The following is a 13,330-nucleotide window of genomic DNA, read 5'->3' as shown; positions in this document are numbered from 1 at the left end:
TTTTTGCGTGCATAAAACCCTCCATGCGGTTCACGCTGATGCCCGCAACAAACGATTAAGCTCCGGCAGAAACAGTGCGCCAGCCATGTGTGCGCTCCACGTATTCGTTTGCAGGAACTGCTTCACGCGGTTAGCACTTCATTTTAACTACGAATTTCAGTGTAGCAAATTTTAATGTAACATAGTAAATTATGAATTTTACCGACTTTGTTGCATCGAGGTTTGAGTGTATTTAATTTCTGTCTTTAAAGGAATTATCAAAGCAGGCAAATTGTAGGCAACTGTTGGGAAAAAAGTTTACTACATAAAAACCATTATGCATACATCACTTGCGTGAAAGTTGGGCAACAGTCTCATAATGGCTGTCCTAATGCCTCGGTGTAAATGAGGTAAACCCAGAAAACTTAAATGTGCCGATGTACAATTCAGCAATTATGGACTTGGCAGTTGCTTTCCCATCTGCAGGGATGTTGGTCACGCATGCTGATCTTGTGGCTCTGTCATTCAACGACGCGTGAGAAACAAAAGAGAGGGAGATCTTTGACCTGCAGTGGACATAAATCGGCTAATGGTGATGATGAAAAAGAAAGAATGAAAATGTGAAGTGTGCAGTCGACATTTAAGAGCACAGTTTGTGACGACTGTTTATGTGCATGCTCTTGCCGCTGTAGAACTTGTCTCTAACCACAACAGGTCAGCTTCCACACACAGCCTGTCCACCCACAACCCTAGGGGCAAAGCATGCTACTGTTGGTGCTAGGATTGGCGGAACGTTTGAAAAATGAAAAATTTGTGAAGGTTGCAATGCCAAAGCACGTGTGCCTGATACAGTTGCTTCATTAAAAGGGCGTCTGCCGAAGGGTGTAAGCATTGATTAATGTTTATCAGTTTAGGCTCTGTTCCACCTCAAATTACTTGCATTTCATGAAAAGAAAACTAAGTAGAAAAGTTCTGTTTTTCTCGCATCATCCTCAGCGCCAGTCGATTGTGTTGGAACAACTATAGGTGGCCGGGAGGGCGATGCTGCACGGTGGTGTGGTGGGTCCTCCTGACGACACCTCACGGAAGAGCCAGAGTGTGCCGTGGCTTGTGGCTCACGGGGTGCCTTGGGCAGCGTAGAGGTCCTCAACGCTTGGACTTTTTTTTTTTTTTTTCAGACCATGTTAGCTAGGGCTGTGGCCTGAGGTTGCAGTGGCATTGGGAAGAACTTTCGGAATTTTTTGCAGACTACAGTGTGGGCATTTTTACGTAGCGTATCAGATGAAACTCGTAGTACGTCAAATTTTCAGCATGATCTACTGTGATTGGGCTGGTTTGGGGGTCATACTGCCTCGAATACGTTTCAAGCGTGCTCTCTATCCCAACAGCCTTATTCAGTGACAGTCTTTTGTGGGGTTACAGGCACAGCCAGTGAAGAGTTATTGTTTCGCAGTTCTGCCATGTTTGGTTCAGCATGTCGGAATGATCTCTCACATCTCCTCACTGAACACAAGGACCCCTTTGTTAGAGTGTAGCATGTGAGCCTAAAGCGGGTGCTCATTGCGTTCTTTCCGTGTGACGATAACAAACGTCTTCTGGAACGCATTCTTGAATAGAGTCCAGGCCAGGATGTTAGAGACGGTTCCCAAAGCAAACTCTGGCCGAGCCTTCAGGGTAGAATAACACTAGCCTTGGTGTTTCCTCGCCATCCCTGTGGTTAAGCATCCCAATGTGCCTGACTATCTGCAGCCATTCTTCAGGCAGGCTTAAAGGGGACACAAGGTGGTGGTGGGTAGCCGGAGAATTCGGGTTCGTTGGTCACACGAGCAGCAGTGCTGGTGATGGTGTCAGTCGTGGCACCTTTTTCCTTCACCCTGGTCGGGCGGGAGGCCCATCTCGGGTTCAAGAGATTTCCGCTGGTGACTGGCACAATTTGGGGCCTGCTTGGCAAATTCCCACTGGCATGGCACACAGTGAGAGGAGATTATGTGCTGCCCAAACCTGTGCCCCAAACGAAGCTGTCAGAAGAACAGATGCCGCTGTGGCAGCTCAGTAGCTAAGGAGTTGTGCAGCAGAGCCCAGAGGCCCTGCTGGCCCGCCCCGGTGGCTTCTTTTTAGATATAGATGAAAGGCGAAAACGGCCATGCATGGAGGTTTCGGCACACATTAAAAATGCCCAGGTGGTCAGAATTAATCCAGAGCCCACCCGTACGGTGTGCCCCATAGCCCACGTGTAGCTTCGGTTCCAAAACTTTTTTTTTTTTTTTAAGTATGATGTGCGCTGTCAAGACTGCAGATTTAATGCTATAAACAAACAAAACAGAACAACCCATTAAGAAAGCATGGATCGGGCCAATGTGCAGTGCTTCATGAACCTTATAGGTGGTGCGCTGTGGTAGGATGCTAGTCGAGGGTATTCACCACGGCCAACTTTGGGTTCTGTCCCATTTTCAAGAGTAGTTTCAGTTCTGGATTCCTGTCCTTGAACCCTTCTTTGTGCTTGGTGTGCTCACGTTTTATGCAACCAGCACACAATTCACTGTCTGCCCACAGTCCCTGGGGCAGCATAGCTTTAGACACGAGCTGAGCCCCTACGTTGGAGGTGGGCGTGCTGTGTGGGGAAGGCTGCCTGCAGGCGTGGCTGCTCTGTATTATCTGTCCTTGTTTCAGTGTGCTTTTCGTGGTGGCTGCCACAGCTTTGTCTAAAAAGTCAGGCTGGCTGTGCTGCATCAGTGTGGCACCTGGTGTGTGTAGCATAGTACGACTTGTTTCTTTGTGGTGCAGCGCATATGGGGGATCAAAGGGAAATGTCCACTGGAAGTGAGAAAGCTTGTACTGAGCAATGGTGATAAGTACAGCTAAAATTGGTTGTCCCGATTTTGTTATTGTCATTTTCTTTTTAGTTTTATTTTTGGTGGGGGTGCGGGTGTATTAAGAACGTTTGAACTTCAAAAAAAACCATTGCCTGCCCATTCCACCCGCCGCGGTGGCTCAGTGGCTAAGGCGTTGCGCTGCTGAGCACGAGGTCGCGGGCTCGATTCCCGGCCGCGGCGGCCGCTTTTCTGATGGAGGCGAAAAGCAAAAACGCCCGTGTGTACGAGATTTCGGCGCACGTTAAAGATCCCCAGGTGGTCAAAATTAATCCGGAGCCCTCCACTACGGTGCGCCTCATCGCCTGCGTTGTGTCGGCGCGTTAAACCCTACAATCAATCAATCAATGTTTGAACTTCTGAACTCTTTTCGTTGTATATTATGCAATGCCTGAAAGGTAAATATTAAGACTTTAGGGTTATTCTATTGGACATTTTCCTTCCAAGGTAACCCTCGAACAGTTTTTAGAGTCTGCTTGTACAACCAGAGACGTGTGCACACACTTTCTGTGAGATGGTAGCGAATTACAAAGTGTCACTCAAGTTTTCTTAAATTTTCTTAAGTCCTATCACCTCTCTGCATTTAATGGTGGCTTTAAAGACTGTTTTGAGGTTGCTTTAAATCAAGGATGTTGTGGAGCATGTTTGTGGAGTTTCTGGCCGCCAAGCATGGCATTCTCTGCTTTTGGAGCTTTGTTAGCTGTGTAAATGTTTGGCAGTATAAAACAAAACAAAAAAGATTCGTGCTGTGTAGGCACTAAACATGCTTCAGTAAGAAAACGATGAAAGAGAACCATGTCTAAATGGGAGTAGCTTTACGCTGCCACGTTGCAAGCTGCTGCACGCAGAACCTCTGCTGCATAGAGCATGGCTTTCAGTGTTTTCCCTACTGCATCTCCCTCCCAAGTCCCGCTTCCTCAGTGTCATTTCCGTGCTTGGTTTGTTCGCGTAATTTTTCTCAGCTGCATGAAGCTGCATTCTTAATTAAGGAACAGTAAATGATCTGTGTACATAGCCGTACAGATTGTGTAAAAAATTTACCAACAGAAAAAAGTCGCTTGATTCAATCTGTTCGAGGCTCTGAAGAAAGAAATCCAGTGAAAACTTGCTTAAAACTTGCTTAGCTCTCACTGTTTGCTCATACTGATTATTCCCAGTTTTGCGGGTGCTGGTATTGAGCTCTTAAGAGAATACTAAATAGTGTGGTCTGTGATCTAGCATTCGAAAATGCAGTAGAAAACTTGTGGGGTATATGTTTGCAACACTAGAATGAGGTACAGCATGTCTCTGAAGCCCAGCTTGTTAATGTATAAAAACAAGAGGAAATTGATGGCCCTTTGCATTCTTTAGGCAGTATGTCCAGGCAGCACTGGGAGCATTACAAAGAGGGCGTCTGGAAACATTTTTGGGATCTTTTAAGGTAAAGCTTGAACCCACACACACACGCACACAGAGGCACACTGAGTTCATTGAATTTCGTTATCTTGCATAACTAAAAGCATTTAGAGTACTAAACAGATCACCAGTATGTTCCATGTGGTTTTAGCAACTTAGCTCAAAAGGTTATGATGGTGTAGTTCAATTATTTTAAACCATCGCCGGCAATAGTAGAAACCTTTACTCAAGAGTTCCTGGCAGCCCCTAATGTCAAACAGCAGCTTAGTGGTGAATTGCCTCTTTTGAAATCACATTAGCTGAGCTGATTTTAGTGATAAAACAGAACTGCATTTCGGTTGCAGCCGCAAGGGTTTGCAACAGTGCCTATGCTCCAAGTTCCAGGCGCAGTTTTCGTTTGCCTCCCTTCTTCACCTTTTGTGTTTCGCTGGCCCCTGCAATTGCCTCCTTTGTCCATGAGTTTCTTCTCTGTTACCATCCCAGTTTTGTGAGCCCTGGGTTCTGGCTTTATTCCTCATTTTCTTGTGTCGTCGTCTTCCTTCCTCAATGTTTCCTGTTCATAGCTTAATTGACAATGAATTGTAGCACTAAAGTTCTTTTCAAAAGCAAAATTTGAATGCGAAACAACGTTACCATTTTGAGGATAAAGTGATGTACATAGTAATGTAGGTAGACATTCCAACGTACATGTATTTTCGATAGCAGGGCTATTTGACGCATCATCTGTGTCCTAAGAATTCCTGCTGTTTCCTTTCTTGTGTTTTGGTGATGAGCTTCTGCGCCTGCTTTTTAAATACGAAAAAAGATTATTGTTAACATGTTTCTTGGATATTCTAAATTTTCGTAATGTGGAATTGTTATGGAAAGTTTTTAGTTTATAGACACCTCAGTGCATATGTGAGACTCTTGCTCCTGGAACATGCCTTGCAGACATAAAAGATATGCTCAAGTGGTATAGATACAGACCACAAATAGTAAAGTTGTCCAGTAATGCTTCCAGTGCTCCAAAACCAGTTTGGTAGGACATTGATACCTGAACTAAAACGTAGCATCATTCATTTTTTAATCTTTAAAAGATTGACGTGCATCTTCTGTGGGGCTATTTAGAGATTGCTGGCATTGTCTTAACGAGTTTAAAATTATTTCTTGCATAAATGGAAAGGTGAGCTCTAGTTTTAAAAATTGTTTGCATAGGTCTAAATGGATCTAACTGTTTTAAGAGCCAAGAAAGCCCTCTGCTCATACCTGAGGGAGTTCTTACTTTGTCTCGCAGCCAAATACTTTTTCGTAAATTTGTGGCACTGAAATATATGCTCATTGCAGGTAGGGCATGTACACACAAGAAGAAATCGCTGGCTAAGAAAATGATACACTTAGTTAAACAGTGGTGTCAAGCTGCTAGGCAGCTTACAGTTTGAAACCGCGCCTAGTGTTGCTACATGCAGCATGGGGGAGGGGGGGCCTGTTTGCTGTTGACTAAGACCTGATAATGTGCCCCGCAAGGCATTTTGAATTGCTCCAGCCTAATCCTTCGCCTGATTTTTTAGCCAAGCATTGAGCCTTAGTTTCTTTTGAGCCAATCCTGTGCCAGTGGCACTTGCCACTCTTTCCCTTGTGCTGTGACCTTGGGTGCAAATTTTTCGTGCGTGTGCCTTACCTTGCCGGCACCCTTGTGTGCTCCATGTGCATTATTTTTTTTTCTCCTCCTCCCCCACCGTGCCACCACCACCACCCTTCCTATTCCTTGTGCACTACTTCACCTTCACCACCACTACCACTGGTTCCCGACTGTCCCCTGCTAATTGTGCTCTCCCGTTGTGGCTGGCAACAGAGGTCTATAGGTAGGTGGCACCTGCTTTCAGAACCTTGGCAAGGGCGCTGCACTTGGGGGGTGGGCGGGCGGGTAGGGGCTGCAAGGCAGTACGTGGCTTCGGCCGGTCCGGTGCTCGAGCGTCTTCATTGTGGAAGGGCCCTTCAGGACGCAGCTGCTCTCTACATTGCTCCAGAGTCAACAATGGAAGCATAACAAGTGCCGACAAAGGTCCAATATGCCAATTGGGCCCCAATGTCTCCTAAACAGAAATGAAAAGGATATGTGAAAGGACAGCTCCCTGGGGGACACCCAAAGTTCTGGGGATGTGTCATGGCATATATTGGCCTGTTGTTATGCTCATTTTTATCTGATTTCCCGTGGCAAGACTACAACAGGCAAGTGTGGCCTGTAGCCTACGCTGCGTCTTTGACGGGCCCTGCAGTGAAGCACCTGGGCAGGGAAGAAATGATGTGCCGTGTGGGTGGGGCTGTTTTGCTGACTGTTGATGTTTTGTCCCCCCCTCCTCCTCCCTCCTCAGATTAACGGTCTTTGCAATAGTGGCAACGCTGCTGCCCAGCCAGCTCAGTCTAGGCGGCAAGCAGAATCCCGCCGCAATAAGTCACGCAAACTTCAGAAACTTCCCAACTTGGTTTCTACTGAGGAACCTCCGTGTCTCAACGTTTTACCAGGTGGCTGATGAGCGTGCCTTCTCTTTTTGTTTTTCCGACCCTCTTTTGGTGATGGTGAAGGGGCCTGCTGGGCAGGGGGGCTGTAGTAGCCTGCTTGTGACTTGGCTTTGCTGTGGGCAATGCGGGACGCGCTCTCTTTGTGTTATCGTCGTGCAACAGGTGTAGAAGAGCTTCTCATGAAGCTGCCATATCTAATGTTTGTTGGGCGTATTCACCTTGTTGGCGACACGCAGTGTCGTTAGTGTTTTCTATCAGTCTGATGGGCATGCTGGGGAAGGTGAGGTCAATCTGGGGCTTGTTTTGCTTAAAAACGGGTAACAATGATAACAGTCTAAAGGTTTTTAAAGTATTCAGAGTATCAGGAATGGTTGAGCCATATTCATGAAGCAATTCTGCAACTTCTTGGAGTGGGCTACTAGGGGTTTGGGGCACCCCTTAGGACGTGACCATGCTGCCTTGTAAACAGAGCCCCTGTTATGCACAAGGTCAAGGCAAGCAGATTTTCGGGCACCAGTAGCTAGGCGTAACTCGTGCTTGTGCTAAAGTTAGGGAGTGCATACTGCACGTTGAACATTACAGTAGTTATACAGATGGCACTACTTTTAGCAGCATGGTTCCTGCTTAGCTGTTTTAAGGAGTGAGAAGTAGCAGGGAACAATTTCTTAGTGATGTTAAGAATTTATCTATGTGCTTGATTCCTTCACATCAGCATTGTCCTCGCAAATATTTCTGACACGGAAGAGAATGTTTACGTGCACATTTTCTATGCTTGATGTTTGAAACGCTTGTAACTGCTCAGCATTGGCCAACACTGTCATTTTGTGCTTTGGTGAAAAAATTCCTGTTTCTTTCTTTCTTTTTTTTTTTTTTTTTTGACAAACTTTTTTCGCGGGGCATTTAAATTAGGCACTGCAGACATAGCGGCACTTGCTTAAGTTTCAATGCAGAGGCCATAATAAGCAGTCAGGGTCAGAGCAGTCTGCTTCACCCTGCCGTGACATTGTGGCTGTCTGCTTGTGAGGGTGTTTCATTGCTGTCCCTTAGTCTTCTGTCTGGCCTCCACAGTAGCTCATTGGTGCCTTGCAATCAGTGTGTGTGTGAGTGCACAGTGGCTTTTGTGAGGGCCCCTCGTAAGTGATGCTTTCTCGGTAGGGAATCCTCAAACGCCTAGAAATGAGCGGCAAGGTCTGAAGTCCCCCAGTGTCGCTTATCAGCGAGACGGTACGCTCCACTCGTTATTGGTGCTGGGTATGGCAAGGCTTTTGGTGTGCTGCTTCTTTCCGTGTCACCCCCTCACACCCCCTTGTCCACAGTTGCGCTCACCTGACCTGTAGAGCATTGCATTTTGACTACTGTTGAAAGGTGTGCGTCTTGCATGAGGCCAACTCGCTGCAGCTGCTGCGAGGCTAGCCTGTGCCGTTGGGGCGCTCGTGTGCCATGGCAGTCATTCTGAGCGGGAGGAGGGGCTGCATTTGTGCTCATGTTTTTTCCTCATGTTTACATTATTTTATTTATGACATTGGGAAAGAGTGCATGTAAAGTCAATAGAAAGGAAAGCAAACTGCGACTTGATGCTTCTCTGGCATTCATCGTTTTGTTTTGTTTTAAGCATTCATACTTGGCGTGTTCGCATGTTTTCATCATTCATAATACACCAACAGTTACAGGACGTAAAAAAACTGACATTCCTAGATGGTATGGCTTCTCAAATGTTGGTCCTAAAGGGACACTGAAGTTAATTTCTCAGTCCTATTTTCGGCTGCATTGTGCAAGTTAATCCGTGTAATTTATTATTTGAATATTTAGCGCATTTTAGAGCCTTAGTTTATCTACAAGTGGTGGCAGAAGCACAAGCACCCTGCGCTGTTTGCAGCCGCTGCACCACTTACTTTAGTGGTGTCATACTGGTTTGCAATGTTTCCATGCTATCTCAGAGTTCAAAATTTTAAGTTTCATGTACTTAATATTTATCATTGACTTGTCTATTCATGAACAGGTTTTACAGGGTAAATATTGTAGCAACGTGGTAAATTTGGTTTTCTGGGCCTACCAGTGTGTCATCAAAGCAGGCGTGAGAAAATCGGTGGGAAAGATGGCGCAAAGGAAACAGCACTTCTGAACACGATTTTCTCATAAAAAAACGCGCGTAAATCAGCCGGAGAAACTGGGATAGTGGTCTATGCAAGCCAGACTTTAATTTCATGAAGTGATTGCGCAGTGTTTACAACTCACCTCAGTGTCCTCACTCTTTGCCTTCAGGAATAAGCCAAACAAGTTCAAATTGCCATACTATCAGCACAGATTTTTCTTCACTCCGCCATATGAATACTCAAAGAAAACTCCTGTTTGAAAGGCATGTTTATGGATGTAATTGTGCGGTACACTCAAAGCCAGTAGTGTCGTTTGGGCTTATGAATGCCCAGCGTATTTTCATTGCCTATGTAGCGGGGAGGGTAGTATCGTCATTGCAAAGATAACTTTTAGTCCTTCAGCAATGTGGCACCATTATGTAAACATAGGACAATGAAAGCAGAATGTTTTCATTCATACCATCGCTGTTCTACACGTTCCACTTTCTTATTACTGTTCCAGCACTTGCATGTGTTTGTAAGCGTGCACTCCCTGTTTGTATAGAGTTTGGTGAGAGATGTGCATTTCGTGGTCAGTCGTTAGAAACCATTGCTGCCTGAGCTGAGTGACTAATGTAGGCGCTTTCAGAGCGGCATCTCGAGCTTAAGTAATGCTTCGCATGTGGTGTGTGTCAGGTAGCCCTTTGTCCAGTGGAAGCTTGCTTGTTTGTGCCATTTCTGCGTGTCATTCGTGAGATTTGATTGAACTAAGCGCAGAGCTTGGGTGAGGTATCATTGCGCTAGGAATGTTCTTTAATAAAAGTGTTGCAGGGAAGCAGTTGCTATTTTAACACAGTCATCTACGTACTGGGAAGACAGTGTTACCGACTGCAGCCATGGGGAGGCTTTGGATGCCAATGTACAAGCTTAAATTTAAGTATAGGTTGTAATTAACCCCTCAAAAGTAACATGTCAATTGAAGGTAACACTTGAATTGAAGCTACCCTGCCATTTCTGCAAGAGGTCTGTTTGAGAAAAGGTGTGCCACATGGTGGTGACCCAGACTGTGCGCATTTTTAGTCAGGTGTTAATTACCAAAGCACAAGTTTTGGTAGCAGCTGAGTGCAGGCATGGCACTGTGCTTTGTGGATTTGCATGCTGTAGGAAAGGCAGTGAAGTGTAGGAGGCACAAGTGTAGCCTTGTAGCGTGGCGCCTGAGCCGGTCTTTGTCGTGGGAAGCCTGATTACTGTGTGGTGCCCTCTGTTCCAGATAAGCTCGACAGCTCCTTCTCAAGATCTCGAAGCTCAAGCATGTCCAGTTTAGAAAATATTAGTTCTGAAGCAATCCTCTGTCTTAGCTATGCTGAATCCTCCTGTCGGAAAAGTGGTGAGTGCATCAGACGGCCAAACCCCAGCGTCCCATTGGCCAGCTGTGGCAGCGCGTCAGCCGTGCCCCTTTTCCCATGCAGACGCGTCAACGTCTCCCAGTCTCTGGGTCGGCACCCACCTGGGGTCTGTGCTGGCCGTCTCCCTCACTGTGCCCCTCGATTCGAGGCACACGCAGCCGGTCATCGCCTCTCCAAGCGGTGAGCGGGCGCTTCCTCCCTCCCCGTGTGGGCCCGCCCTTTGCGGCGGCTCCGAGCTGGGAAATTGGCATGGCTATGAGCAGCGATAAGAATGCGAGCCAGAGGCCAACTTGCTAGCTGTGCCCAGTTCTAAACAAAAGGGGCTCATTTTTTGATCTTACGAAGTGCTTCAGTAGCATGTTCAAACTGCAAAAATAACCCTGAAAATTTTAGGGGAAGAAAAAGTTGGCTGAGTGGAAGGGGTGTGTTGATCTGTTTTGAAATGCCTCGACATGCCACCCAAACTAATGGGGAGTGCCAGTGATGTGTTTAGAAGCGCAGAAAAATCTTGAGTAGATGTGGTGACCTTGGCACGCAAGGAGTGCTCACTGCCATCTGGTGTGAAAAGTCATAAATAAATTTAAGCAAACAAAACAGGTACTGCCATTTACATTCTAAATGAAAAATAAAAAAAAATCAGCTCTTGCACTCTGGGAAGAAGGACGAGCAGTGAAGCTGTGGTGTGTTTTACCTCATTTGGCGCATCTGTTTTCAATATTGCAAGGTGGTCTTTCTAGAGACACAAATACTTTCTGAACCATAAAAGTTGACTCATGGATAACTAGAGATATGGCCACCCCTTTTGAGGATAAGTGTAACAGCAGCTGTGCTGTTAGAAGGCCTTTTTAACTTAGTTTTAGCCATATCACTACAGTCTAGGCCACATAACAATATTAAGTGCCAGGGAAAGTCTATCGTTATAACCGATAATTGCTATAAGCAGGGTGTAAAAAAAAAAAGGCATAACAGAGATCAAAACATTTTATTTGCATGCTAGCAAGGTTGTACTAGCTACGAGTACTTGTGTGCAGAAAAGAAGCCATAGTCGGTCAAGCGTTGTTTGCTTCACGCGAAGCTGGCACACGTCTTATTGAGCATCTACGGGGGCTTCACCTAGATGAGCGAAAGGTCCTTGCGGAAATAAAGTCTTTGGGGGGCTGTATCATGCGTTGGGCATCCTGTGGAGACACTGCCTGAGTAGGCTGCGCAGCCGCATCGTCAGAGTAGTCTATGTCACCGCTGTCCGCAGCACGTATCTGTGAGGCACTCGGACGTTCCCAAATCGTCGGCCCTGACGTCCCTTCCACAGAAAAACGGAGGCAGTTGAAGAGGCACCCAGTGAATTTCAAAGCGGTGCACACGTGACACAACAGGCAGGCAAATGTGTGAGAAAGCAGCGTGAGCTCGGGTGCGGGAATGATGCCAAAGCGGCGCCGCCGGGAGGGGGTTCAGAAGGAAAACTGCTCTCCTACTCCGCTCGCTTCTTCATAAGTGGTAGAATCAACTTGTTTTCGAGGGGTGCAAGGGAGGGATGCAAGGCGCATTGTGGCTCGCGGTGCATGCCGTCGGCACAGAGAGCTGGCGGCAGCTCGCATTGTCAGTGCACGCTGTAACCGGATTCAATCGTTCTATCCGATATCGCGGCACTGGAGCACTGTAATAAGCGGTTTATTTTACCATAGACCGCATACAAAAGTGGATGATGCAATAGCTCTTCATCGTTGTATATGTTCAATATATTATTATAAACGGTATCGTTATAAGTGGTCTCGTCTGTATGTAGGTGCAGGGTCAGGCCTGAGCATATTTTAGGATGGAGTTGCACTGGGACATTTCAGCACTATCGCCAAAAGTGCTAACCAAAGAAGCGTTTCATCGGAGACATGTTTAAAAACGTGCTAGCTGGTCAAAATATCTTTTTTGTTCAACTTCATCGTAGGGTGGGCTGAATTTTAATGGTGCTCGAATGATTGTGTGTTGCCCTCTCCTGCCAGTAGTTTCATTTACAAGCTCACATAGTAGTTCAACGCAGCCAAATCTTTCTTTCTTTTTACCTGTGGTGCTCGAAGCCTGCTCGAATAAGCTTTGCTCGGTCTTGCTCTGGTGAAAAAGCCGACCCGCCCAGTGCGTGTGGACAACAGAGAGGGGCCCTTGCCGTGCAGGGAGCATGTTCCGGCTGAAGGGGCCCATCCTGTCCATCTCGTTCCTGGACAGCAGCGGGGTGCTGATGCTGCCGCTGAGCGAGCAGTGGAAGGACCGGCCGGACTCGCGGGACCGGGAAGAGGCGTCGGCACGGCGCCTGCGCAGCATGCCCTCGCGGGGCGCCCGCATCTCGCCCACCACCTCGCAGTCGGTGGAGGCGCCCCGGGACAGCCAGTTTGTGGTCATGGCCTCGGAGAAGCAGGCGCGCGTGGTCGCCCTGCCCTCCCAGACGGCCCTCTTCAAGGCCACCCTCACCGAGACCTCCTTCGTCGTCTGTGCCGAGGTGCTCTCCATCAAGAGCATCGGTGGGTGGCAGGGCAGGGAACCAGTTCTCCTCGTTCGCCCCTTTCGTCAGAGTTCCGGGATCACAGCACAGCCTCCCCCAAAATGCACTGGCTGTTCTAACACTACTTCACCCACTGGAACGTGTTTTGTACTTGTGTGCACTGCACAGTTTACTTAGTTCACTCGACGGTCCACCCAGCTTGATTTGTCATGCCAAAAGGGTGACCCTTTTCTAGCTTGCAAGGAGAGTAGGCATGCAGTATCTTCACGGCTTGAAAAACATCGGTTAAATGTCAGGCCGCAAGTAGAAAATATCGTGCCTCATCGCTGACATTTCATTTCAACATTCGATCCTTGATTACTGCGTAATGCAAGGCATATTGCCTGCCACCATGGGTGCTGAAAGATAAGCAGCACATGCTCTTAAATTTGTGTCCAGTGCGGTTGATTGCATTGCATATAGCCTATTCTGTGCCTTTGCTCAAGGGCTTCAGCTGGTAGGAAAATGCAGTGATAAAAATTAAAACTAATTTAGATGCCTAGCTGGTAGAAAATCCGCAACAGGTAAGGAAAAAAGCTTTTCCATTTATAGCGGACCAAACCGTGCACAACTGCTCACGTG

The 13,330-nt window shown here is 47.0% G+C and overlaps 1 protein-coding gene across 8 annotated transcripts in view; it reads left to right on the top strand.

The window, feature by feature from the left end:
• Tomosyn (syntaxin-binding protein tomosyn) overlaps positions 1-13,330 on the top strand; it is a 50,757-nt gene that overhangs the window by 26,219 nt on the left and 11,208 nt on the right. For 2 of the 8 annotated variants that reach the window (XM_077685613.1, XM_077685615.1), the window contains exons 20-24: positions 6,596-6,746; positions 7,899-7,994; positions 10,086-10,202; positions 10,285-10,401; positions 12,384-12,728. In XM_077685613.1, coding sequence (XP_077541739.1) covers positions 6,596-6,746; positions 7,899-7,994; positions 10,086-10,202; positions 10,285-10,401; positions 12,384-12,728 — 826 coding nt within the window. Of the gene's footprint in view, positions 1-6,075; positions 6,086-6,595; positions 6,747-7,898; positions 7,995-10,085; positions 10,203-10,284; positions 10,402-12,383; positions 12,729-13,330 lie in introns of all 8 variants that reach the window. The other 6 variants (XM_077685619.1, XM_077685620.1, XM_077685614.1 and 3 more) reach the window with 5 other exon arrangements.

This window comes from Haemaphysalis longicornis, unplaced genomic scaffold (genome assembly GCF_048455015.1).
Source record: "Haemaphysalis longicornis isolate Haplotype H1 unplaced genomic scaffold, Haemaphysalis longicornis Haplotype H1 scaffold_9, whole genome shotgun sequence".
NCBI classification, from domain to species: Eukaryota; Metazoa; Arthropoda; class Arachnida; order Ixodida; family Ixodidae; genus Haemaphysalis; species Haemaphysalis longicornis.
This window is presented reverse-complemented; position numbering and strand designations above follow the sequence as displayed.